Genomic DNA, 27,379 nt, shown 5'->3' with positions numbered 1-27,379 from the left:
AATGTTAATTTCATCCAAATGATAAATGTTAATAAACTGGCATAAACTTGAAGTGAGCAAAACCCCTAATGCTAATGTGAATAGCATGGATCATTAGAAAGAGCTGCATTCCATTTATTACAGCATGACTGGCTCTGTCATAATTTACAATATGAAAGGGAAAAAAAATAAATAAGACCATTACAGGAAACAGAAAATGAACATTAATGCAAACTAAATTACACCAAAGTACCATTCCATCCATAAATATTGAAAAAAATTGATGTAACTATGTAGAGAACTGAGTAAAATATCACATTTACCACTTATTGGAAAGCAATGATAAGCTAAAGTAACTTAAAGGAACTCTGTAGCCTGGAAGTAGATGAAACTGGAATCATTAGTAAGATTTAACTTTTCCATCCACTCCCATTAAACTGTATTTTTGCAAGTGCCTCTTGAGAATCTGAGAACCTAATGCTACACAAGGACATTGGTTCCTCAAGAGAACACTTTTTAAAACTCCACAAAAGTGCACAGGAAAAAACACCCTTCTGAAAATGTACCTATGTCTACCCTGTCAAAACTCCTGTGTTAAAAACAGTGGTGATTTCAAAACCACCTAGGTCACTGAGGACAGAATTCATCTCAGCTGCCATCTACAAGCAAGGTGCTCACTTTAGCTGGCCATGCAGACACCCCAGAGTCAGAGATGAGCATCTCCAGAGGGCAATTCTTCCCATGCTGAGCTAGGCAGTTATGATGGATGGATCAGCTGCCCTCTGGATGCACCCTGTTTGCTCCACTAAAGCTGGCAGGAGCCCAGGTGATCAGGCTGGGCCAGATAGCAACTTCAGATGGCTACACACCAATGAGTTGTCACTTTCAAAAATGCTACCTTGTGTCCCTTTTTCTGACATGGAACTGATGAAAAGACAAATACATGAGTATTTTTGAAAGAATCTTTTCTTTTGCTTCCACAAACTATGTTGTTTTTAGAGACAGCTTTTCTCACATACCATTAGGTTCCTGTGGTTCACCTGTGACACTTACAGAAACACAAGTCACATTTTCAGTGACAATGGGGTGCCTAGGTCCCTCTGAGTTTAGACGAAACATTGTCCAGAGTACCTCAATCACTTTTGAAAAGTCCTTATAAAACACAGGGATTTGTTTTTAATACAGGTCCCTTGCATTTATTCATGCAATGTTATGTCCAGTGACATCATTCCTTTTTTCTTCCTTGTTCTCCACTTTGTCCTGAATCTAAGGTAATACTGGTACCTCTCAAAATTAATTGTGTGGCTGAGCAGTAGTACATGGAACAGAACAACTTCATCAGGTTCTAATATTGAGCCATGACAGGAAACACTGTTGTTAAATATAAAGATATGTGATGTGGCTTACACCTGGTAATTTAAAACCTAATTGGTAACCTATTTGCAAATGTACACCAGGTGTAGTACCATGTTAAGAACAATTAAATGAAAACTATTATATGTTGGCCCCCTCAGTTGAGGAGTTGTTTCTTGTACCTTACAACAGCTGTGTCCATGACTGCAGGCTGTATCATGCAAGAAGAAAGTACAATTTGCTGCAGTTTCCTACAAAAATTCCTGTTTACAGTCATTCACAGAAGCAAAGAGCAGGATAAAGTGAGCAAAGGTGACAACATTTAATACAAGAAACAAAAATAACTTTCTCCTTACCTGACCTTCCACATACTGTGGATAAATGGGATAGTAAAGAGAAGATTTGTGGGCCAAGCGGAGAATCTCCTTTAGAAAGTGTTTTGCGTAGTGATGAAATACAGGATTTAAGACAAAGTGGTAAAGATGTCCGTGTTCCTCTTGCTGGTAGAGATTAAAATTAATAAAATCCTCAATGTTGAAATGTGACCGAATATATTCAATATTCTGGGAAATAAGAATTTGGAAGTCAGCAGTGGTGAAACAGCTACGTTTACAACATTTTAGCAGTTGCCAATCAGTTGCTTTCTACCAGTCAAGGAACTGAATTTGAACACTGACATTAAAGAGCCTTTGGAAGTTGTTCTCAATGAAAGCACTCTGACTGAACATACTCTTCCTGAAAATCTTTTAGTTGCATCAAAATCTCTTCTCGCAGTTTGCCCACCTTTATTTACAAGGAATGTATATTTGACCCTTTCACAATCATGTCTGACAGGTTAACAGGCATTCATGGAGGGGAAAAAACACCAGTGCTTAGGTTTGCTGAGATCAAGACAGAAAAGCCTAGACTGTCCTCCACAAAACTTGAACTGAGACAGGGTCCAATAACCCTTCCCTGTTGAAGTGATAAGCTGAGATTTTTGCACATTTATACACTCCAGAGCAATTACCACATCCTCTTATCAAAATGGTCTTCACATAAAACTATTCTTGAAAACAGGGGTGACTACTCTAAAAACTGAGTACTACTACAGTTGATGAGCGATCTAAAACATGCCTTCTCAGTCATAGCAGAATGCTACACACAGAAGCCTTAAAGAATGTTTCCTTTACAAGAGCAATGTGTGACACTGTCTATTTTTTATTTGTTTTGAAGTTAAGCATCTGATTAACAGAATCTACTGTTGGGAAAAAAAGTTAAGAAAGCAAGTCTAGAAGGACAACTTCTCCCCTTTGCAGAACGTGTGGCAATGCTGCTTATTGACTTTGGAAATGAGGGGGCAAAATGGGTGAATTGAAATGGATTTGGAGGCAGAATGGCTCTGTGCTAAAGAAGCAAGGAGAGGTATGGGAGGCAGACTTTCAGAACACATCAGCACCTTCTTGCAAGTAATAATGTGATTTTTTTCATGATTGTCAATCCTTATCTATGAGAAGGGAAATCATACAGGAAAGAGAGAAAGGAAGTTCACAGAAGCAATGTCTTTCAAATACACTTTGTTAGGTACACATATAGTGGCAAGCACAAAACTCAGCCTTTAGTGTTGAGGATAAAACATTACTGTTTTCAAACAAAATAGAAAGAGAATTTACCATTTCATCTCTAATGACAGAAATGCCAACTATTTGGTCCAAAACTTCTGCCACAAAAGCCTGTACTGGGGTTCCATCCTGCAAGGCAAAAACAACATGTGCAAATTTCTCATTTCATTAGGAATCTTTCTTTTTAATTATGTGTATTTCCCCACACAAATCACAGTTTAAATAATTTCCCCTGCCAGCATACAATCTCCACACCACCCCAGTTTAGCCACTCTTCCTAGTGTCTGTGGCTGGACTTTCGGCCATGCAGACCTTTACTGAACTAAAGTTTCAGTTAGGATCTACCTGCTATAGGAGAGCTTAAGCTCAGCCACTAATTTAGTTCTGGTTTAAATTCCAATCTTAGAAAAGCATATTTATTAAAACAGATACATTGTAGAAAATGGCTAATGACAGTGCTTGGTTTGTCATCTATGCAACATATTCCACCACACAACCAAAATGCAGGTGTTCCCTCCTGTCTGATGGGCACATGTCTGGCCACATCATGGGCAGGAGAAAGACAGCCCATCATGTGAGGAAACGCAAGTTCAAGCTCATGACACAACCAGATGTCCATGCAACAAAGAGCAACAAATCATGCTGTGGGTGGCAAAAAAAAAAAAAAAATGCATCCAGCCTGCTTCTCTTCTTGCATTTGAGGAGTCTCCACAGAGAAGGGCAGTTGGATACACCAGAGGTTCAATTAAAACCAAGTGAGGCTGAGCACAGCGTATACCAAGTGCTGGCATTGACCTGAGTACCTATATACTGTGTATATGTAATGATACAGTTTAGAGTAAATTCTGGATGCTTTCACCAGTATTTATCTATGCTCTTGTAAGTATATTTTTAGCAAATACTCACTGGATCCCTGCGAGCCAGGGTAAATGTCTTTGAGTCATTCAGTATACTTTCATTCAAGCTAAGGGTGTTAATGAGCATTTTGACACCAAGCAGGTCATTGGTTGTTGCCCTTCTTACATTAAATGACCTGTAAAAAGGAAAAAAAATAAGAATGTAGAGGTTTTCCCTGTGACAAATTAAAAATAATTCCCATCCTTAAGAAAACATGTCTTCCACAAGCATCAAACATGTCTTTTAAAGCTTAAATTGACTGCTATATGACTGTTATTCCAAATGTATATATTCTGGTATGGTAAAATAAAAGATCACACATCTGCTTAAGACAACTCCACATTTGTTAACACTTCCACAAGCAGTTAACTGGAAGATCACACAAAGGGATGAGGACAATGATCAGCAAGACCAGCAACATGGTTCACCTGCAACCTCAATGTGCCATTTTCCAGCCACTCCACTGAGCACGAGTCTTGCTCCTCACCCCTGTACAAGAGGAGGCAATTGTGCCAATAATGACCTAATTTTTTTAATATGAAGAAAAACAGAACATGTAGAAAACTGGAAGAGCTTTTTAAAAAAATAAACCAAACCACCACATCCACTGTGAGCATGAAGTAGCTGGAAGGACTGCCCAAGGGCTGTGCTCAGTTCTCTTCCAGAAACAAATTAACTCATTCTAGATGCCCGATTCCTTTGACTGCTCAGAGACCAGGATGCTATTATTATTATTATGCTTTTTAGTGAAAATTGAAGGAAAGTATCCATTAAGCATTTCAGCCTATGCCTTGTCATCTGTTATTTTTTCTCCTTCACTGTTAAGTAGCAGACCTATACTTCCATTTGCTGCACTCCTGCTTTTTGTGTACTTAACACTTTTTCTTATTCCTTTTACAACCTTTACTAATCAGTATCTCATTTTGTGCCTGTGCCTCTTCTGATTTTGCCCTTTCATGTCTTCATATTCCCATCTTCTTCTCCCTGTTTTTCTTTTAATCCATTTCCTGTGACTTTTCACTCACATGCCTTTCGAAAGCCCTCAGTGCAAGTACAATACATTGATCTTTTACTTTTTCCTATTTTAGTTTCAGCTAGGAGTGCACATGCTCTTGTGCACTGAGATTTTTCTTCAGAAACTTTCCAAAAGCTTTATCTGTCTTCTTCCACACCTTTTTTGATCCTGAACCTCGATGAAAAGCTATTTTTCCTCACTTTCCTCACAGATTCAGGTGGGCTTGGAAAATGCTACTAGTTCAGTTTTCATGGAAGGGCTGGTATCATTTGGAATATGCACAATTTAATCAGAATTGTAAGGTTTTTTTTAAAAAAAAAAAAACAACAAAACCCTGATAAGTTCTATTTTGACCAAAATCACAGGAAGACATATGACTACCAATCCTACTGGTGGATTACTGAACAGCTGTGACTGAGATTAACAGGAATTACTCCAGCGGCTTCCTCCTCCGCCAGCTGGATTCTCACACAGGGCACAGGAGCCCAGTTTCATCCCAGGGTACAAAGCTTCTGCACAGCTCCAAGAGTAGCTGGCCAGTTCCTGCATGAACTATTTGTATACCATCAAAGGTGATTAAGTATGCAATTACAACAGAAGTATTTCTCTGAAACCACAGAGTATTTAGCTACATTGAGACAAAAAAAAAAAAAAAAAAAAAAAAAGGAAAATCTCTAACTGTGCCACTATTTAAGCTTGGTGTTTGGGCCTGCATAGGCTTGTTATACAAACAAAGCACAGGAAAACTCACCACCTAACAGAAGTCACAACAAGAGATGTTTTCTGTCTCTGCTCACCAGTGTTTCAGACTACAGAAGTGCTCACAGTATCACAGAATTCGTAAGCTATGAAATAAATGATTCAACACAAAAGATGGGAGATAAATTATACAGAATACTTAGTGATGAAGCTACTGCTGCATTCTGTATTACATGTTCTAGAAATGAGTTACTGCATTCCCCTTAAGGGAATTATACCATGTTTCCAAGAATTAAATCTATAGCAGGCTTTCAGGTGTCAATGTTATACAACCTGACCCAAGTCCAAAGGGCCAAATGCTGCACCTTGGTCCACAGCAAGATAATTTAAGTACCTACTCATCCATACCAATGTTCACCTTCATTTAGTACTGTACCTGCAAATCTTAAATGAATCCTCTCACTGCAGTTCTTTTCTTTTTATGTCTACCCTAAATATAGTTATAATATCTTCTATCTATAGATACATAATTATATCTAAATACTGGCAGTCAGAAGACTTTTATACTTGCTTTTACAGTTTTAATTATCTCATTTTTTGTTTCATTAGAAGTCATGTCACTACTTTATTTCACCGAAAATACAAGGCTATTTCTACGCTGCCTAGCATAGGGTTTTGTGGAGCTATATCTGAGTAGGTTTAGGATTTACTCCACAACAGGAAGCAAGACAGCTTACAGGCTAAGTTACTTTGCTCTGCTCCTAATTGCTCCAGGCACAGTCCTGTGCTATTCAACTATGCAGTTTTGGGGATTCAAGCTACCATTTTGTAAGGTGTTGTGCCATATTGTACACAACACCAGTTTATCCTGAGACAGCAAAGGAAATCCATCTGGTGCTAGGTTAGATGATGCTGCTATGCTCTACAAAACCTGCTCAGAGGAAGCCAGCTGTGTCAGCAGGTGCATGACTCACTTCAGCAACCCTGCACGGTGGAACACGTAAAGCTCATGACCAATTTTGGAAGTACAAAAAGGGACGACTCGAACAAAACTCTTGATCAGGTGGAACTCTGGTACATGATGTGGCACGAGGATGACACAGAAGTCTTTGTCCTGCAAAACATTTCCAAATGATAAAGGCTGTTAGTGATCTCAATGTAAGCTTTACAAAAAAGCTTCTGACTAGTAAGGACAGGAAGAAAACCCGAGTGCAGTTCTTGTGACGTGCAGAGACTCCAAGCACTGCTGCACTGAGAGGGCATGAAGCCTGGGCAGCACAAAGGAACAGATGAGCCCAGTGTTAGCTTGGCTCACAGGAATAGGTCTTCCAGATCCCATGGTAAAGACTTATTAGCTAATGTCCCAATATTCCCTAATGATCCTTTTCCTGTTTTCTTTCCTTTTCTTTTTTCTTTCTTCCTCAGTAGTATGGGGTATTTAACTTGGAAGGGACCTACAATCATCACCTAAGCCCAATTACCTAGTAGGAACATGACCTGCATATGCCCACACCTTTAAGGCTAACATTTTCCCTCAAAAGACCCTCTTCTGTAACTTACTGTTTTCTCCTGCAGTGACATTTCAGGACAACGTATGTTTGCCTGGGATCTTTTTCATGTTTGTGGCCCAGTGAGACCACCAATCAGAGCACCACGTGCTCAAATCCTGAACAAAGAGCTAGTGTGTACACAGAGATGACTTGGCTGCATGCATGCACAGTAGACTTGGTGAGTGCAAGTTGGTGTCTGCATCATGATGTCCAGGTTGCCCCCAGGTTGGCACTGCTGGCATGCTCACCCCCACACAGACACACTGCACTGGCAGCCAGTGTAAGTGTGCAGAAACCTGTGCTGCAGAGGTGCAAAGGAATGCAAGAATCTCTGCTGCATGCTCTCAGGTGGAAGAGAGCATCCCCTGGAGATAAAACCACATGCCACAAATAACTTTATCCGTTCAAGCAGCTCAAGCACTCCCTTTCACCATTTCTTTTTATTGAATACATGTTTTAAGATAATCACACTGCACATAGGGATGTTGGAGAACTCTCACAACTAAGAAGACACTTCATGCAGCACGAGAGAGACATTCTCAGACTGTAGCACAGATGTAGCACATGTCTGTAGCACAGATCTGGAAAATATTTGATAAGTTTACTCTGGCTGATTATTCTATGGCATCTTTTCAGTAGAAAGATATTATTTGAATCCAGCTCCATTCCTTCTCTTTAAACACACTCCATGTTTAATTTTTCTCACTACACCTGGTGACTTTTTGTTGCAAGGAGTGACAGAAACATTGTTGGATGAATAAATTACTTAAGAGATTGGAAACGCATTTTGTGTTTGTTTTCTCTGGCAACTTTCTTTGGTGTAAGCAACATTTTTTAACATGGTGATATTTTGGGCCAAGTCTGTACCTCCCGTCACCAGGACCTGCCTCTAAAGGATGCTGCTGTGCAGTAATTTGCAGTGTGAAGCTACAACACACAGCAGTGTGCATTCAGAATGCCTCAGAAAGTGGACTTTGCTGCCTCAGATAGAACACACAGGGCCTCAGTGTGAAACAGCCTCTGCACTGGAAATTCCCATCCTTATCTGCTGCACACCATCCTTGCCTGAAACATAAATCTTCAGTGCCACTGTCTAGCCTGCTGGTAAATACTATGAGTTTCCTTAATGCTGCTGTTTTCTAGGCTTTAACTCCACCTCCTCTTATGTCTTTTCCCTGTTTTAATTTAGGTACACTCTGGAGCTACACAAGATTTTAAAGGATTTGCTTTCTAAATCTGCACCTTGGAAAGGTCTCCAGGGAACACAAAGGACATATAAAACACCTGGAGTCCAAAAGCAGACAAGAAGGAGTCAGACTCAGAAGGGTAACTAGCCATAGCATCCTCCTGGGAGTCACTGACTTGCTCAGGCACGGGATCTTAGTATTCTGGCTGACATCAGGCCCATCAGGCACACACATGCACACAAACTTAAAAACTTTAATTATACGTACTGGAAAAAGCTGGTAAACATAATGCAAAAAATCCAGTGATCTGCAACCAAAAGTAAACATTGTTAAGTACAGAACAAGTCAGACAGCTTCTATACATTTCAGTATTTATATCCCCATAAGTGCAAGGAACTTTTATTCACAGACCTAATCAGACATTCCTGCTAGTTCATCATAAATCAACTGCAAATGTTGCATTGCTGCACATGGGTTGCCGACTCCTAGTGCTTAAAACAACAGTATTAAAAAGAATAAACCTGAATGTCTGAAGTATTATCAAAACATTAGGCTCTTCACTTAAAAAAAAAAAAAAAGGACTCCAACATGAGTTTTTCAGAACTCATTCATGGGCTGCCAGGGCAGCATTACTGTACAGCAACTGTTAATGGAGGTTACAAACAGCCCCTGCTACGTTCCAAAATATTTTCATCTGGTACCAAGAGCTTTGTCACTATCCACTTGGTAAACCTATATGATGTACTTTATCAGACTAACAGAAACATCAATACTTCCAAATTGTTTTTGAACGCTTTGCTTCTTTCCTCTTCTCACCTACTGGTTTAGAGTAATTCCACTCTCTTTTCCATGGTGACAGTGCAATGTGACATTTGAGTTCAGACAGACATGAGAAACATAACAAATTTGTCCAGCTTTTCCTATGTGTAGGATATCAAAGAGCTCCAAACCCATCACACAGTTATGCTGAAGCTTCAGAAAGTATTTTTCCACTGTACAAACCGTGCCTTCTGAAGAATTTCAATAGATATTACCTAAAAAATATTGATAAGACCCCTTCTCCCTACAGACCTGTAATTAAGCTCTCTTTAATTACTGCACCTATAACATTACTTAATGAAAAGAGAAATAATTTCTAATTAAAATATCTATGCTTGACGAAAACTTAAAATGCAGCTATAAATGCAGATTTGGATTGGGGTATTACATACTCTTGTACCTAGTATATAATTATGACTAGTTAATAGGACAAGTAAATGCAGGAGAGAAAAATGCTGTTGCAAGGTAGTTTCCAATTCTGTGATAACCCAGTGCCTCCTTAGCAGCAAGGAACAGAGTAACAGTGACAGGAGATATTTCAGGGTCTTTTAAAGGTATCAAATAGCTGCAGATAAACTAGCAATTCAGTTCTTTTGTGTTTCTTTTTCAAAGCTCTAACAAGCCACATGGCAGCTCGAGATTTCAGAGATGGAAACATTCAACAACACCACTGGGTAACACAAATTCCCTAGCCCTAAACTTCCCTTTAGGGCCTAGATGCAATCATGCCTACACTCTAACCAGACTATTTTTGCATCAATGCTGTGCTGGGCCAACAGGAACTCCTACAGGACAAAATTTCTGAGGAACAGTCAGGATTACCTCATGCTGTCCTTCCAACATGTTTGCTTTTCTAATGTTTCTTTTACAAACAGGTGGATCAAGCAGATACAAGCCAAGGAAGAACAGAAGTGAAGATTTGAAACTACCAAGATTTACAGATTCTTCAGCTCTGAGAGGAGGATGATCTTGCTTGAGTACTAATCTTAAAAGTCTTCAGAAAGGAATGCTATCTTCTCCACAGATACCCATCTTGGAATCCAAACTGTTCCATACATGTCTCCAGGGAAAAGAAGAATGAGACTGCAGTGTTCCAACAATAGACTCCATGAACATATCTTGAACAGGAACAATAACAGTACACAAGAAGGACAGGATATCAGAAGAAGTGTGCTCTGAGCTTTGAAACTCATATCTCACTATTATGGAGTAATTTCTGTGTGAGTCCCTCACCTCAGTATTAAAAAAGTAGAAAAAAAAAAGAAATTATTTTCTTCTGGAATAAATATATTGCTTGAATTTTATTTTAGATTAGGTTGTCCATAAGCTAACTATTCTGGAATGGACCCTCCACAGTGTGATTGTCCTATCCTATGTATATTGATCAGTGTTTCTAAGTACACCACAGACTTCTAGTAATGCATTTTTTCTCTCTACCTAATGAATTCAAGCTATGCTATTTGATAAATATATACCAAGAAGGCTATGTCTTTGCACTGCTTTGGTAACTTCAGATAATTTCATCTGTAGCAGACTCAGAGTGTTTAATGCCTTTGGGTAGGCCCCCTCTTTAGGAAAGAAACTGCTTCATAAATAAATTGATTTTCAAGAAGTTCTGATCTTTCTTCTTAAAAGTTTTAATACAGAAGCTTTTTTCAAATGGTACTACAGTTGTCAAATTCATCACCTATGAGGTCCTTGCTACTGGCACCTTGTGTCTGAAATCGCACATATTTTAAATTATGGAAGATCTTTTGGGTGTATTCAGCCACTTTCTGTCTACTTTTTTTAAGTACCTACACATTTTATCTTTCATTCTAGGACCTATAACCAAGAGCAGAGCCCATTTATACTAGAAAGGGCCAATGTTCCTTTTACTGATGTAGTTGAATACAGGTTCTCTCTTCGAGGGTGCAGAGAAATTTGGTAAATAAATTTCTAAACCACATTTATAGATCTATTCTACTCCACCAGGGTATGAGTTCAAGGTCAGCAGCAATCACTTTAAAATAAAAAGCCTTTGTCTCCTCCCTGCTATAATGGATTCTAGAAAAATTAATCATTTCTCTCAGTTGTGGACGACTGAGGGTTTAAAAAGGAGAACATTTAACTGCAGAGTGAAAAGCAGCTTTATTACCCAAGTGAGATGACCAGAACTGCAACATCCAGCTCTTTTCACAGTTAGCCAGCTTTGGAATTCACAGGTCCTCAGAGCAAGAAGTGGCCTAGTATAAGGCCATTTCAACTAGCATTTTTCCTTTAAAAAAAATTTCTTAATTTTTTGCCCACATGGTCCTAACAGAGATGGGAAGCTGCAGCTGGAGACTGAAAATTTCACTAAGTTATTATGAAGGTAAAACAGAAATGAAAGAGATGAGAAAAAAGTCCAAGCTAACTACAGCAGATGCTGTCACTCTCAGGTTTGTCCTAAAAAAATAACATTGAAAGCTGTTACTCAGATGAGAAAACAGTAACTATTGATCCCTACTTACCTGGTTTCATGCTTCTCATCAATACAAAACAGACAGATACGGAAGGCATTTGAAGCTCCTCTGTACACTGGATGAAAAGCACCTTTTCCTTCAGTGTCAGGGAGGTGTGATGCTGAGGCTTTGCAATCTCTGACATCATCTAGCAGGAGTTCAGCATGGGAAACAGCAGTGGCTCCATCTTGCTGCAGTAATAATATACAAGTGACCACTCAAAATATTTCAGAAAATACTTTCCTTTTTACACATCATTCCTATCTTATAGCCTCCCAAGCAGACACAGAGATGTGGTTTTTGCTTTTCACATTTTGACAAACACAGAAATCCAAGTAGGTATTTTTAATGTGATAACTATGTTTCTGAAGCACTAGATAAAAATGGCCTTTAAGAATATATACATTCTTGCTGAAGGGTTTTACTAATTAAAAGATACCACTGAGAGGTAATAAATTTTTATCTGTCACAAATGTTGCTATATAGAAAAAATTGTTTCCAGGTGTGTATTGAAATAGGTGAAATTTAAAAACATGTTATGCTAAAGAAAATGGTATCGATGCAGACAATAGTGTGGAAATGGAAATGGACAATAATGGGATGAAGATGAGAGTAGCTTTGGGATAGTACCAAGAGAGAGAAGACAGATGTGATTGTTTAAAATTCCTAGGGATTAATTCTTTGCTGATTTATGCTGCACCAAAACATTTCAAAATAATGGTCTTTTATCAAGTCAAGCTTTGCTCAACAGAAGAGGCACAGACAGAACATGTGCACTTTAACTTCTACAAATCACAGGGGAAACTGAAGCTATGTTGCTTTGGTTTCAGCTTTGGTAGCTTTCTGACAGCAGCAGGTTTTTAGCTCAGTAATACAGTCAAGTCAAGCTCAGTAAAACAGTCAAGACAAAACCCCTGGACTTGCAGCTCTTGAGCACAAGAGGACTCATGTCCTGTCTGCTCAGGAACACCCTCTCCACACCTGCAGATAAGCCTGCTCAGAGCTCTGCTTCCACACCCTTGACTTGACAGCAGAGCTGCACAAACAGACCACCATCCATGTCCCCCCTCAGCAACACTTTATTCCCACCCCTGTGCTACCTGGCTGTTCATGCAAAACTCATTTGGCTAATAACTATAACCAACCCCATCCAGCTCCTGGTCTGAGCAGCTTCTGATCTGTGCACAACAGCAGATGCAAAGTGTGGGCTCATGCAAAGGATGGTGCAGGAATGGAACTAATAAGCATTACTGCTCTTGGTAGCCTCCACCTTTGCTTCAAATTAGCTTTTGAAGTTATCAGCAATGCTGAGTCCATCAGCATTACCTGCACAGCTGCACCCTGATCATGAATATGTTCAAAGCTTTCAGATGAAACGGACTCCCCTTCTTCAATTGTTTGGTTGCTTTTATCTTCATCTGAGTAACGAAAAAGAATAAATGCATCAGGCTTAAAAACAATAGCTTAACCCTCAGAATCACAGCAACAACTAGAATGTGCCAGACGACCTCTACTGAAAGGTTATTTTTAACACCTAGAGTTAAAATAGACCTTTCTATAGTTACCTGGCTAGAACTTCCTTGGACTGTTTGATTTCAAGGCAAAAATTCAGATAACTGGTTGTTCAATAAGAATTTAACAAGACAGTTTGGAAGCCATTGCTAATATGTCTATTATATGTAAGAATTTTTTACCCCATCTGAAGAGAAAACCATGACTCAATAGTGTAATGAATCATATCATCTCCCCTGTGCCTGTTGCTAACTTGTTTTCTGATAATCACAAGGATGAGCAAGGGCTCTTGATTCTCAGATTTCTCCTATAAGGACCAAAACTTAGAATAAATCCCAGTCCAACCAGAACCCTATTGGTTCAAGCAGGAACACAAAACAGGAATTTGAATTCCCTTCTCAGTTACTAAATCAAACTCACTCTCTGAAATCTACTTTATTTCTTAAAAAAAGTGGTTGCTCTTTCATCAATCTGTGCCAGTTTATGTCCTCCTTTCCTCTGATGCAAGAATTTAACCTCTCCGCCACTTTCCTTAGATGCTGAAGCAACTGCTTCAAAGCATTTTGCCAACCATTTCTATTTTGAATACATGTGGAAGATTTTATAGCAAGAAAAAAGACACTCATTGAACCACACGGGAATCATAGAATCAACACGGCAGTAGCAACCACAAGCTTTGGACATCAGCAACATTAAAAAAAATAAAGAGCTCCAGAAAAGGGAAGGCACTTTACAATCAAAATGAGAGCAGGCAGGTTTATATCTGCATGACAGATCATCATTACATTACACTAACATTCTAGTCTAGTTAACTTCAACCCGAGTAACATCATCTTTGTGGGCAGACAAATAACCAAGGTGAAAGGACAAAATTCTCTATAGCCATCTGATGAATCAGTATTCAAACACTCTCTGCCACAGTACACACCTATATGATGCTACATACATCTTTTCATATACACAGGTAAATATACACAGCATCTCTGGCCAGATGCTTAAGCAGATTAAAGCATCAACATGTTAGGGAGTTTAGGGGAGTAGCACTATACACATTTTTTGCTATTCAGTCCCCTGACCAGAGCCAAATCCAGAGCGGATATTTAAAATATTAAAAAACCACAACAATAGTGTCCAAAGCCAATCTGGGACACACATGAACACATTTTATTTCAATTGCCTAACCATTATTTTAAGACAGATCTTTGCAGTTTTACACAGCAACACACAACAGCCCTATAGAACTCTTCTGATACCTGACATGAGTGTGACAGAACCAACTATGAACTTTCATAACATCACAATGCTGCCAGAGAGCAGGCAGCCACCATTCCAGTGGATGTTACACATCTGGGGGAAAGCAGCTCCTAAATCTGTATGGTGATGGGTTATTTTCTTTCAAGTTAGTGGAAGATGAGGGTATTCAGAACTGGAGATCATCTGGTAACATAGGGGTCACATTTAAAGTTAAAGTTATGGACCAAAATTATTTCAGTCATCAACTTGGAAAAGAAACATTGAAATACTACTGAATACTATATATTACTCTGAATAACCACTGGAATTACTAAAGCAAAGTGTCAGGCACTGTATTTTTAGTTTCTGAACATAAACATACTTTCAACAGTTCTGCCATTCCTTATGTTGTCACCTCCTTAATTTTACTGTTACATTCAGAGTTTGTTTTTATATTCAAAAATATAGCCTGAAATAAGTTCTAACTAATAAATTCTTGAAGTGCAGGCATTGCTGCTGCAGAAAACACATCAAGCAGGCCAGGATGTCCTTGCATTTGAAAGCTCCAGTAACACAAGAAAGTAAAAGCTTTTGAGCTCCAAAAAGAAGAGAAAAAAAAACTTTCAGGAAATCCAGCACAACAGAATTCTTCACTCCTGTGTCTGAGCTTTAACTCAGGAAATCCATCTAAGCTACACTCACCCATGTAAGCATTTCTGCACACAGTAACAAGCTCTTTATTTTTAAAGGGAAAAAACAACCCAAAGGTTTAAAATACCAGAGCCAAAAGTATTTTAAAAATCTTATATGTGAAAATTAGTCTCTCTGTTAGCAGACATGAATGCAGATGCGATGTGCAGGGCAAAAAGAAACACAGGGGTTAGAAATCATAGTGTCTCCCAGGGTAATACAGATGTGAGACTTCACAGAAATGATCAAATCTCGCCTTGATTAACCCAGCTACATTTCTTATTATAAACAGCCTTGCAGGTGTCAGAAGTTAATTAATACAAGTCTCTTGTTGTCATGCAAATATTGATATGTTGTTTCTGACTTTATAGCAAAATGAAATCCCTTAATGCCTCAACCAGCCACATCACTGTGTACATATATGCTGTGCAAAAGTGACTGGGAAGGATGTAAATATTGTTGCACTAAAGAAGTAAGGAACATGAATAAAAAGAAAATGAAAATAATTCATTGATTACTGGGTTGTTAGCAGAGGTAACAGTCAGATGGATCAAGAAGCTAGTTCACCATGAAGCCTGATGAAAAGCCCTTGAATCATTCCCTTAATGTTTTCTAGCTACTAATTCATGACACCATATAGAGTAACAACCAAATTACTGTAATTACCCCGAAACGCAAGTGGCATATCAATATTGTGTTAAAGACAGATTTTTGTATACTCTTTCATTATTATTCAGTGTTACATTTTAAAAGGAAAAAATACTATCAACCTCTGATCTCTCTTACCAGCTAAAGAACTTGAAAAAATATCTTTATGTGGGGGTTTTTAATGTAGGAACATAAAGCAATGTAGGAACTCTATAAAGCAACGTAGCTTGCATTTTTAATTCTCAGCCTTTGAATTCATTCAAGGAAAGTCCACATCCTCTATTGATGCAAGGTGTTTGGTGAATCTTCACATTAAGGGACAATTTGGCAGTACATTTCCAATACAGTAGCCTGCAGAAACTGTGCAGTCATTAAAACAGCATTCATACAGTCCTGCATGTGTTATGAAATATAGGCAAAAAAACCTATGTGTGACTGATACTTTAATAAATTCCAAGGATACAGGTTGGTCCTTATATTGGGAAGACTTAACAATAGACTACCAGAAAACAAAACAAAACAACAGCACCCCCAGCAAACAAGGTAATTCTATTTGCAAATCACATTTTAAATAAAATTAAAGTCAGAGAGGAGGGGAACTGTGCTTATGAGCTGCTTGGGGGTTGTTGTTGTGAACTTGCTAGTAAACCTAGATCCTCTTTCAATCTTTTGCAAAGACTACTGAGGAGCTAGAAATAAATGCACCTTGCATCTATCTAGCATTTTTGAATATAGATACCTTCTTGAATACTTGGCTTCTGTGGCATTTTGAGAACATCTTCAGGATGTGGTTTACAGAGTCCATGGAAAGGCCCCAAGTCAAAACACTCTTGAAGCAAGGAGACATTTACTTGAGAACATACACTCATGAATCCTACAGCAGTATCACCATCCTGAAATACAAAAGCAGCATCACACATGCATAAAGGCTGAGCCTGCCATTCTGGGTCAGGACAAAAAAGTTGAACAAAACAATCCCTGAAACATAAAAATTAGTGTTCCATCTCTGGCTGTGCATAATAGAAAAGTATAAAGGAACTATTTTGGCAAAATATTCTAATTTTTCCCCCATCCTTGTAATGTAGATATTAGTACCTCTATATTAGATGTCATAATTGTTAGCTATGACTTAGAAGAACATTATGATTCTATTAACAGACCAAATAATGACCTATTGTTCCAATAAAAGATTTGCTACAGTAAATAAAAATACATACACCTTTTAACTAAATGCCTCCAAAAAAAAGTATAATTTTTCTTTAAAGTGCAGCGAAAGTAAAATCTGCATTTACCCATCCATAATGGCTGACTAATTACTGGACACCACTTTTTAAACAAAGTTGTCCTCAAACTGAGAAGTGTATTTTCTTTTCCATTGACAATTATTAACTCAAGAAAGCAATTATTTATTGTATAAAAGTATTTCTTACAGTTTATGGTATGTATTACTTGCAACAATAATAAGTGCACTAAATATTCTCAAGTTCTGAAAACAAATGCAAGAACCAGTCTTTAAAAACACATATGCCCTGGCAAGTATGAAAACTACAAGATCCCTGCACTGATAAAATGGCACTTTACTCTGTATGTTTGACTATTACTGAAAGTTTCCAGAAAGCTGCAGTCTTCAGAAAGAAATAAACTCTGAAAAATGAGAATTGGCATGCCTGGAGGTTTTTTGGCTTTAAGCTAAGGTGAGCCTAGTGAAAGACACCACTTCAGTTTTTAGTACTAAATGCAACTTTCTGGTGAAACACATACTCAAAGTTATATTTGTTTCTTTCTTAATAGTAATAATGAAAGCCTCCTTTATAAAAATAACAAAAACCTCAATGGCTGGATTTGTATAGCTGTTTTACCAGGCCATCAGCACTCCAATAAAAAAAATAAATACATAAAGTTTAATTTCTTTTCCCCCTCAAACAACAAGTGATTGTTTGTTTGCCTTGTTTGTGTAACTGAACAAAAGCTGGGTCGCTGCAGTTGTCTGGCTGCTATGTAATTTTAGGCCCAAGGCTCAGCAGAGGCTGATTAACCAATCCATCTGCCATATGTGCAAAAAGAGGTTGCCAGCTTCATTCTCTGCAGGGAAAATTGGCATCTATCTTGGTTCACATGGAGGTGTCTTTCCAATCTGTGGCAGCAGCGGCAAGTATAAACGATGAGGGCCCGAAACACCTTTTGCTGGTATCATATTGAGCTACAAATGTACAGCTGAAATGTTTTATTTATAAAGATAGCCATTTGTAATGTGCTGTTACACTAATGGTTTATTGTTTCCCATTTGGCTTCCAACAGTAGTGATTACATGTTAAGATTTTATAAAATCATTTGCTAGAGAGCAGACTTCAGGAATTAAGTAGGTTATGTTGCCTATCAGCTCAGAGTATCACGCACAATTACTAACACAAAAACATTAACAGGCATTTTCAGCAGGATAACTATTACTACCTCTTTCGTATTGAAATTAATTCCTGGGTTCCTGTCTTCAATTCAGCAACATTCTGACTGCCTAAGCTAGGAGGTAGAAAAAAAATCTACAGCATTTTTAACTGTGAAAGTATTTCTGGCTAGTAGTTTTCACATGTAATATTAATTTTTACTGGGAAAACTGGTTATCTATAATGCAAATATCTAAAAGGGCAACATGGTTTCTTCAAGATGGTCTGTTCCAATTACTTGAAAAGTATCTACATAACTACTGGGAACCGCTGCTTCGTTTACCTAACAGGAGACATTACTCCTAAATAAAGGAAAAGCACAAACCATGTGGCAGAGGGCATGGCATGTGTGCAGATCGTGAATTCTACTTCCCAGAAGCAAGACAGTTCTGCAGTGTGAGCTGTCACTCACATGTGACATCACTAATATTATAATTAGACAAAACCAGAGCTCATGGAAGACTGACCTCACAAACGGCTGTCTGATTTTCTTCATCCTGATTTTCTATGAGATCAGCAAGGAAATATTCACTATAGATTTCTTTCAGAGTCTCATTCTGACCCATCAGGATTGCCATGAGATCATCGTAATCTTCCAATCTACAAAAAAGAGATGAAGTAATATCCTAAAGCTCTACCTTTAGTAGTCACTGATACTTCCGTTCTATTCCATTAGAATATGGATAAGTATTATGAGTACCTGATGAAAAGCCTCCATACAGAAATAATTTCACCCAGGACATGGTCCCAGTTAACACTAAACTGAGGAGGTGGGGAGGAAAGAAGGGGAGGGGATGTGCCTTCTAGTATAGGAGAAATAGTGCTGAGTATTGTCTAGATTACTGTTATTATACACAGCAGTGCAGGAGGCACCTGGCAGAAATCAAGCCATTATGCCTTTTCAAGGTCAAGTTAATGCTCCACCACTGAAAAAGATACAAAGGCTAAAGTGCAATTACCCCATCCCTCTGCCTCAGGAAAGATTTCTGCATAGGTGGGGACCTGTCACATCCCAGCAATAAGTGCCACCAACCCTCCAGGCTGCGCTGCGTGCTGCTGGTGGGAACGCTGCTGAGCCCCTTCCAGTCAGTCCAGCTCCACCCCTGAAACTCATACAGGCCCTGAACTGCACAGATTTTTATTTAAATGGGCAGAGACTTTTTCCCATTAAACAACTTTTTAAAAAAATGTTAATTCTTAACTAGGATCAATGCCAGTTTAACAAGTAGTGCTTTTACCAATGCAGTGAAGGAATTCCTCAGTCACCCCTTGATGCAGCCGTGGCACAAAGGCCGATGGCAAACCAGCTCTAGCACAGAACTTTCAAAAAGAAGATGAAGCTACTTTTTAATTTATCTATCTGAAAAATGCAAGAATTAAGTGATCCAACCAACAGTTTTGCAACTAAATAAAAGTGCTAAGAAAAGCAGGGCTGTGATGGGCCATCAGGAGTGACTTTTACTGCTGGACAGTCAAGCTGAGAAAACCCTTTCTCCTCAGGGCCCTAAGCAGAGTGCTGATGAACACGCTTTTGGTTATCCCAGTTACCACACACACAAACAGGAGAGAACAGAGAAGCTCCACAGGATGAAGGAACTAACCCACTTCTTCAAACATTTGTCTTACTGAAAGAAACAGACCACCACAAGAGGCTTCTCTGCAATAACAGGTTGCATCCTTCAGCTAGAATGCTGGGGAGGCAAACCAGTGACAGACACCTACCTTGGGAGCGCGCCACCTGCTGTCCTGCTCCCTCCTCTTTGGAGCGCACATCATCTTGCTTATAACACTCAAAACACCCCGAGTTTGACCTTTTTTGAAGCTTATCAAGACTCTTTTACCTCATGCACGGTGGCCACGGGCAGCCCAAGAAGCGGGAAGCCGCAGTCCCGCCGCGCCGGAGGGAAGCGGAGGGTTCCTGCCGCCCGTGGCTCTCTGCTGACCCCTGGCGGCACCGCCTGACAGAACCGCCGGGCTACCAGATCCACTTCTCGGGTACAAATAAAAACAAAACCGAAAAGCCCTGGCTCCCTAAAAGTTTGAAGTGTTGCCGCCCGACGGAGGCCACCGGGCTGGCTCGAGAGCTGGAAGGACCGCAGAGGCTGTACAGTCAGACAAAGCCATTACTCCATACTGACATGCTCTCTGACTGGGACGTCCTTTCCACTATCTCTAAAATAAGATGTCTATTAAAAATAGTCTTAAATAGTTCCTTTTTTACATACTGTAAAAACACATTTCTGAATATACTTACCACGAATTATTATTACTTCCTTCAATTTCTAAAAAAAACTTATGCTTTGATTCAGGGTCTTGTTGCTTACATTAGTTCATGGTTGTATCTCAGTACTAGTACCTAAAGTATGGAAGTCTTAGTTCTGCATATAGAGCAATTCAGAAAAACAAAATAAACTGGTTTTCATTTCTACTCTTTAATTCTCCTTCTAAGCCCAGAAACATGTAAGGCCAAACACAAGTGGGCTAAAAGCTTGTATTTCTAATTTTAGCAAACACGGGCTGGATTTTTCATTTCTGCAATCCTCCACTAACACCATAGTCTTAAAACAAATAAACAACAACAACAACAAAACAATAAAAACCCAATACAACAAAACTCCTTGGCTGTGAGAAGAAGCACAGTAAAGGCATCTCGCAGAGCTGCATATTTCTGAGCTCTCACATGTATGGTACAAACCCAAAAATGACAGGATCTAAAGTCAAGGTATCAGCAAGAAACTTTTAATATTAAAACTTCATGATCTACCTCCTGGTGCACTACAGATTTACTTTCACAATGTAGACGTCAGATGGAGAATAACCTCAAAATTAATGGTTAAGCAAAGGATCGGTTTAAGGTTCTTTTTCCCCTCCTTCTATAAGCAAGAGAAGAGGGAACAGAGGTTCCCCTCATTTCCTATCATTGACCCAGAACATGTTGCTAGGCAGGTGGCTGGGGACAACTTTCGTAGATACATCTCTAAAGGGCTCCACAGAATGTTACTATGGATGCCAGTGAAGTACAAAGGTGAATACAGAGGAAAAGGAAAGGCAAAGCATCTACTGCAAACATGTTTTCGCTTACTCAGAGAATCTACTGATAGATAATATTAAAGTATTAATTTTATATCACCAGATACCATGTAACTCAAAGAAAAAAAACCACTTTCCTGGTTATTTTTCTAGTTTGTTTAATTATTGAAGTAAATGATTTTTATTATTCATAAAAAACCTACAGAACTCCCAGGCAAGATGGTATGTTTTATGTGGAATATTGGCACAGCATAACATTTCCAGTCTCATATCCACTGGCCATCAAAAGAAAGAATAGAGTTAAACTAAACAAAACCCAAACATAATAGCTGGAATTAAGACATATGGAAAAACTTTATATCCTCAGGAATAAATTCACTTACAGACAATTCTCAGTTTTACAGTTCATTCACATGCTGATAGATGGTAGACAACTCAAAGGAAATACTCATAAAAAAACTATAAATTGTAGATCAAGTTAGTATGCAAATAATTTTGTTATACAGTGAAATACCCAGACCTGTACCAGGGTAGTGTCGAGTGGTTAAGGTCAGGTCTCAGTCCTTTTTCTTAAAATGCTCCAAAGTCACATGACAGGGCATTGCAAAAGTTGACTAAAACTATAGAATAAAGAGCACAATCTGCAAATTTGTTTTAGGCCTACTTGGTAAACATGTGCAAAACACCTCTGACAGACAGGCTTTTGTCAGAATCCAATGCAGGATGTCAGTATGCCTGATGTGGCACCACCATCAGTCATCTGGTTGATACAGACCCCCCACATCAGTATCGTGTGATAAAGGGTCCCAGGGATGTGCTCAGCCCTGAACTTCAGTTTCCACCACAATGACTAGAAATGCTGATTTAAATCATAATCCTGCTACATAACCACGTGGCAACATTTACATGTAGAATGAATAAAAAAAACTCCAGAATGAATCAGAATCAAATAAAATTGCTGCTTCATAAAACTCTACCCTACATGCACCCTTCCCACCGTAAGGAGAAGAGAATCAAAACACAACAGGTACTAGTTACACTTCTACCACACTGCATGGCAGCATCTACACAGCAACAGCAGCCCATCTGCAGAGAAAAACATAAGGTCCCACTGAATAAGAAACACTGCACTTCTCATGTTCTGTACACACCACACCAAAGCTGTGATTTGGCAGAGCCAGAACCCAAATGGCAGGGAACAAGTGGCAGAGTGGTAACAGCCACTATAAAGGGAGCCAGGCAAGGCTTCTAGAGAAACCTGCATCTCTGTCCAGTGGTCACTGCTGAACAGACAGAAGAAAATAATTCAGAGTTGACCTTAGCAAGGCTGTCTTAAAGGCATGTTGCATGAGCATATGGCAAAGTCTTTGCTCCAAAGCATGTCCACTGAAATAGATGACACAGTGGAAGGAAAAGGGTTACCCCATCATTTTTTTAAGCTCTCACAAACACTGAGGAGGCCTGCGCCCCTGAAAAACAGCCAGAGCGAATGCATGAAGTACTTACACACAAAAACTGTACAAAAGACGAAAGGGGATTATTCCATGTCTGAAGGACTATTGGAACTCAGCTATTATTTAATTATTTTAGACAACAAGCTTTCCCATTTAGGCTTTGCTACACTGGTCAGATGATGATGTAACAAGAGAAAATTAGAAGTTGGAGTATGCTCTAAGAGACATGGAAACTCACTAAAATGCACAGCAAAGCCAGCAGATTCACGGAATAAACACCATTGACACTGCTCTTTCTGCATGCAACTTAGTGCTATAAAAATACAAATGATCTGGTGATGAAACAGAATAAAACCAACATAACCACAGAATTATAAAGGAAAATCATAGAATCATAGAATCATAGAATCATAGAATAGGCTGGGTTGGAAGGGACCTCAGAGATCATCGAGTCCAACCCTTGAACAACTACTGCCACAGTCACCAGACCATGGCACTGAGTGCCATATCGAGTCGCTTTTTAAATGTCTCCAGGGACGAGGAGTCCACCACCTCCCCAGGCAGCCCGTTCCAATGTCAATCACAGCAGTTTGACTAAGACATTGATACTCTAAGCAAAAGAATTCTCCCAATTAACACAGAGAGCTCTGCTCATACAAGTAGAGACAAACTGCACTACCTTGCTTCGCGAACATAGAGCTGTGGGTGACAGCGGTGCCGGGGGCACAGCAGCAAGGTCAAATGTGTGCCCAGTACTGAACCTGGAGCTGTCCTCACCTCCTCAAAGACATTTCCCATGTCTAGCTCTGTGAATGACAACAATCTGTTAGGAGTGACAGAGAAAATTCATTATTTAAGCTTTTAAACTAGCAGCAAAACTGTTAGAGGAAAATGGAGTTCTGAGCTCAAACCACAGATGACAGTGCTCTCGGTCTGTGCGTTTAAGCAATGAAGATGAAATAACAGTACCACAAACGCTAAAATAAATTGTTACTGGATTAATTTGCTAATTAATGCAGCACTCCATACCTGAACAAAATTTCAATCAGAAATTGGTAGGATCAAATCCCTACAGAAATATTAGCATTATACCCAGGATTGTATTGCACTGGAGAATCTTGTTGTCAGGACTTGTTATGCTGAAGGGAAGTGGAGGCTGGAATGTCTGACTGGACATAAGTACCTGTGGGCCCATGAATACATACACTGTCATGTATATATGCTTGACACACAGTGTCATGAATATATTCAGCCAGAAATCTTCACAGAACTTGTAGGAATTTACTTCCAAGATTTTTATTCCAAGTATATATGCTTGACACACAGTGTCATGAATATATTCAGCCAGAAATCTTCACAGAACTTGTAGGAATTTACTTCCAAGATTTTATTCCTGTGTGTTTCTGGCAAATACAAACACTGCAGGAAATAGACAGCTGGAGCAAACATCAGCCTCTTTTACAAGGCATGACCATTACAGGATGCTTCAAAATCGTGTTTTCTGCATGTTTGGAAAATAACTGTTATTGATATTTTTAAAACCACACCCCAAAAAGCCCACCAACGCAGTGGTTTATGGGTTATATTTCCATAATATTGGGATCTAAGATTTTTTTCATTATTTTAAGAATGAAATAGTATTACATCTTACCTAAATTCTCAATAGCTGGAATGAAGAGAAGTATAAACTGCAGTTCTGGTACTGTGATGAAAGCTCTCCTGGAGAAATAGCATAACTGTATTCCTTTTTTCATCATTACAGACATCAATTAGACACAACTGCTAGTCTTTTAATAGATTTTTTTTCTCTCCCTAGTGTCTCTAATCTTCCAGAGTCCACATGGCTCAGAAATTAAAACATTCTATTTATGACAAATAAGATCATATGATATTTATCTGGACATGTTTTTAAATTTTTTTTTTCTACTTTGTTTCTTTCTTAATTTCCTAATCTTTAGATTTCAAACATTTTCCTTTTTATATCAATTCCCCATAATGGAATAAATTAAAGATGCCATATTTCTGACCTGGCATCTGGATGAGCTGTCTTGATGTGACAAAGTAACCATAAATTTAACAGCCACAGAACCGACTGCAATTTGCTTGGTTAATATTTGATTAATACAAGGTTATGCTTTATTACCTTCCAACACTCTTTAGAGACAGATTTAATTTTTATCCAGTGATCACCTTAAGGCATTTTTAAATTCCATACCTTCTCCAACCCAAGGCAGAGGAGTGCACATGCTTCACTACAGAAAGCTACCCATGAACTCACCTGACAATTTCTTGGGAACATCCAGCTGTATATTCTTCTTTTGCCACAAAAAGATGCATGAACAATGTGTTCAAAGGCTATAAAATGAGGAATGAAAATCTAAAAACCACGCAGCTAATATTTAAGTCAATCCAAGCATTAACATACACATTTATTTCCAATATATATGATCTGCACACAGCCTCACATATATGAAAATTTCAAAGCATGTGTGGATAAAGCTATGTGATTAAAAGACTTTTTAATATAACAATTTGTGCTTCTGTAGTACTTATTGTTTACTCTCAAGATTACTATTTTTTGCAATATACACATATAATTCCATACTTAAAGGTACTAATTCCAGACTAATAACATTTTAATTTAACCATAAAGAAATTAACAGTTCATTTAATATTTCTGATAAAGACACTACTCATAAGTTTAAAAAACAAAAACAGCAACAAAAAAACCCCACCAAACAAAAAGCCATCACATACTTACTTTATTCCTACAGGGACTTTTCTTCAAAAGTGAGAAAAATTATAAAGTCTTAAGGTTGCATCTTTAGGCACATTTAAATACCCAGGCAGAAACAGGACATACTGAAAGACATCTCTGCCCTATATGCCTCCAGTTAATCTGGAAAACTCTTGTGCTAGAATGGCAAGTGCTATTAATTTTGCTGTTTTCTCTTGCATATTAACTTCAAGAGCTGAGTTAATGAAGGTCTACTTGCAGATTAAATAATTGTTAAGAAATATTTCAAAAAGTAATAATTGAGATTATCTGAGTAGTTTGATATTAAAATAAAACGTTATGGCTAAAGTCACCAATAAATTTCAGCAACATTAGAGCAAGAACAATTTTAATAGAAGTGGCAGTATATGGACACAGCATAAAGGCAACAGGCTATAGCAATGAATAAAAATCAAAAGCCATTTCTAAAAAAAAAAATTAGAAATTTCTGTTTTGTTAGTTTAAATGCCAAAGACAAAGGACAAAGAAAAAAAGCTTTGTTCTTGAGGTCCAAGAAGAGGCCTAGGAGGCAAGATTTGGCCTGTAACTGTTTCTGAATAGTGATGGTAACCAGGCAATCCTGTAACGCCTCCTGACCAATTAAATTCTGCACATGTTGATTCCTCATTGAGACCTTTTACCTGTTTTATAATTTCAGTGCACTAGGACAAAGCCTTGTCAACTAAACTCTTAAGGAATTCTGTTTTCAAATCTCAGTTTTATAAGCACACCTGCATGGATTTAGCCCTGCAGCTAACCAACTACCCAACTCAGAATAGGCTCAGTTGTTTTGTGAGTACAGAAGCATAAAACATATGCTGAATCTTCTGCATGTTTTCAAAAATAATCTCCATTCTAGAAAAAGAGTTCTTCTGCTCCTTCTCAGTGTTTCAAAGTACCTTTTATTCCTGTTTATGAGTAGCAATTCCTAACACGCTCAAGATATTTTATTTTTTTTTTGTCATCTCTCTTTGTATGCCCCTGCACCCTCGAGTCAGCTACAGCTTTGCTGCAAGAGATCTGCCAGGCAGGCAGCCTGAGGAAAGGCTCCTGGATCTGCCAGCACATCCCAGCCCAAGGGCAGCAGCTGCAGCTGCACACTGAATGAAGTGGTTGTGCCTGAAATGTGCCTCTACACAAAATACTGCTCAAGTGACAAAGAAAACAGATTACAAGAAAATTACATGGTTTTCTTTTTCTATGCTCTCTTTGGCTGAAATAATTTCATCACTTTTAAGGACACACAGCATTTTCAAACACAATTCTCTATTTGTCAGGTTTTCTGCAAGCCATTGCTTAATGTCACCTAGAACAACATTGGAAACTGATGAGCAGACTGTCTAGAGAGAAATTCAGTACTGCCAATACTGCATCTGGCACATGCTGCCTAGCATTTGAGTGTTTATGGTTAACATTTTCCATCTTTCCTCAACAACCACAGGATGCAGTTCCTAGCTGGACTGACTGATGGACGCATGGGCTGAAAACTCAACTAAAATTACATAATTTACTTACAGTCCATTTATCATTATTATAGTTTTCATGCAAGAATGATTCCCAATCAGACTGATCAGTGAGATCCCAATTTGGATAGTCCAGAAAGACAGCATTGGCTATAACCTCATTCTTCTCGTTGCAGAGTGTCAAAGCAAGATTTGATTTTTCTCTGTGAAAACATTAAAATTTTGCAGAAGTTGAAAAAACTCTACAATCAAAAGTGACTGGCTACTAGTTCAGTCTGTCAGAATAGCAAAATGAACCACGTTCAAAAATGCCACCAGTATTGTGCCTCAATAAAATTTTATTGCCCACATCCTAATTTAAAATTATTCAACTTCAACTGTTTAGTGTATTCTGACACTAAAACAATTCATGTAATTTTCTCTTTGCATGCTTCTTTGTACATCTATTTTTACCCCAAACAGCAGGTATGAGACATCTGCCATTAAGTCAAATGGAAAAAAAAAAACTTAGGTGACCCATCATCATTTCACACATTCTGTCTCTGCTGT

The 27,379-nt window shown here is 38.5% G+C and overlaps 1 protein-coding gene across 6 annotated transcripts in view; it reads right to left on the bottom strand.

The window, feature by feature from the left end:
- CFAP61 (cilia and flagella associated protein 61) overlaps positions 1 to 27,379 on the bottom strand; it is a 97,803-nt gene that overhangs the window by 67,227 nt on the left and 3,197 nt on the right. For 4 of the 6 annotated variants that reach the window (XM_071738751.1, XM_071738748.1, XM_071738749.1 and 1 more), the window contains exons 3-15: positions 26,883 to 27,033; positions 24,870 to 24,946; positions 24,243 to 24,310; positions 23,271 to 23,397; positions 18,575 to 18,707; positions 16,406 to 16,559; positions 12,910 to 13,001; positions 11,593 to 11,774; positions 8,549 to 8,588; positions 6,519 to 6,658; positions 3,840 to 3,966; positions 2,985 to 3,062; positions 1,689 to 1,895 (exon numbers count right to left, since the gene is read on the bottom strand). In XM_071738751.1, coding sequence (XP_071594852.1) covers positions 1,689 to 1,895; positions 2,985 to 3,062; positions 3,840 to 3,966; positions 6,519 to 6,658; positions 8,549 to 8,588; positions 11,593 to 11,774; positions 12,910 to 13,001; positions 16,406 to 16,559; positions 18,575 to 18,707; positions 23,271 to 23,397; positions 24,243 to 24,310; positions 24,870 to 24,946; positions 26,883 to 27,033 — 1,576 coding nt within the window. Of the gene's footprint in view, positions 1 to 1,688; positions 1,896 to 2,984; positions 3,063 to 3,839; positions 3,967 to 6,518; positions 6,659 to 8,548; positions 8,589 to 11,592; positions 11,775 to 12,909; positions 13,002 to 16,405; positions 16,560 to 18,574; positions 18,708 to 19,829; positions 19,917 to 23,270; positions 23,398 to 24,242; positions 24,311 to 24,869; positions 24,947 to 26,882; positions 27,034 to 27,379 lie in introns of those variants that run through there. The other 2 variants (XM_071738750.1, XM_071738752.1) reach the window with 2 other exon arrangements.

This window comes from Heliangelus exortis, chromosome 3, assembly GCF_036169615.1.
Source record: "Heliangelus exortis chromosome 3, bHelExo1.hap1, whole genome shotgun sequence".
In the NCBI taxonomy this organism is placed as follows: domain Eukaryota; kingdom Metazoa; phylum Chordata; class Aves; order Apodiformes; family Trochilidae; genus Heliangelus; species Heliangelus exortis.
This window is presented reverse-complemented; position numbering and strand designations above follow the sequence as displayed.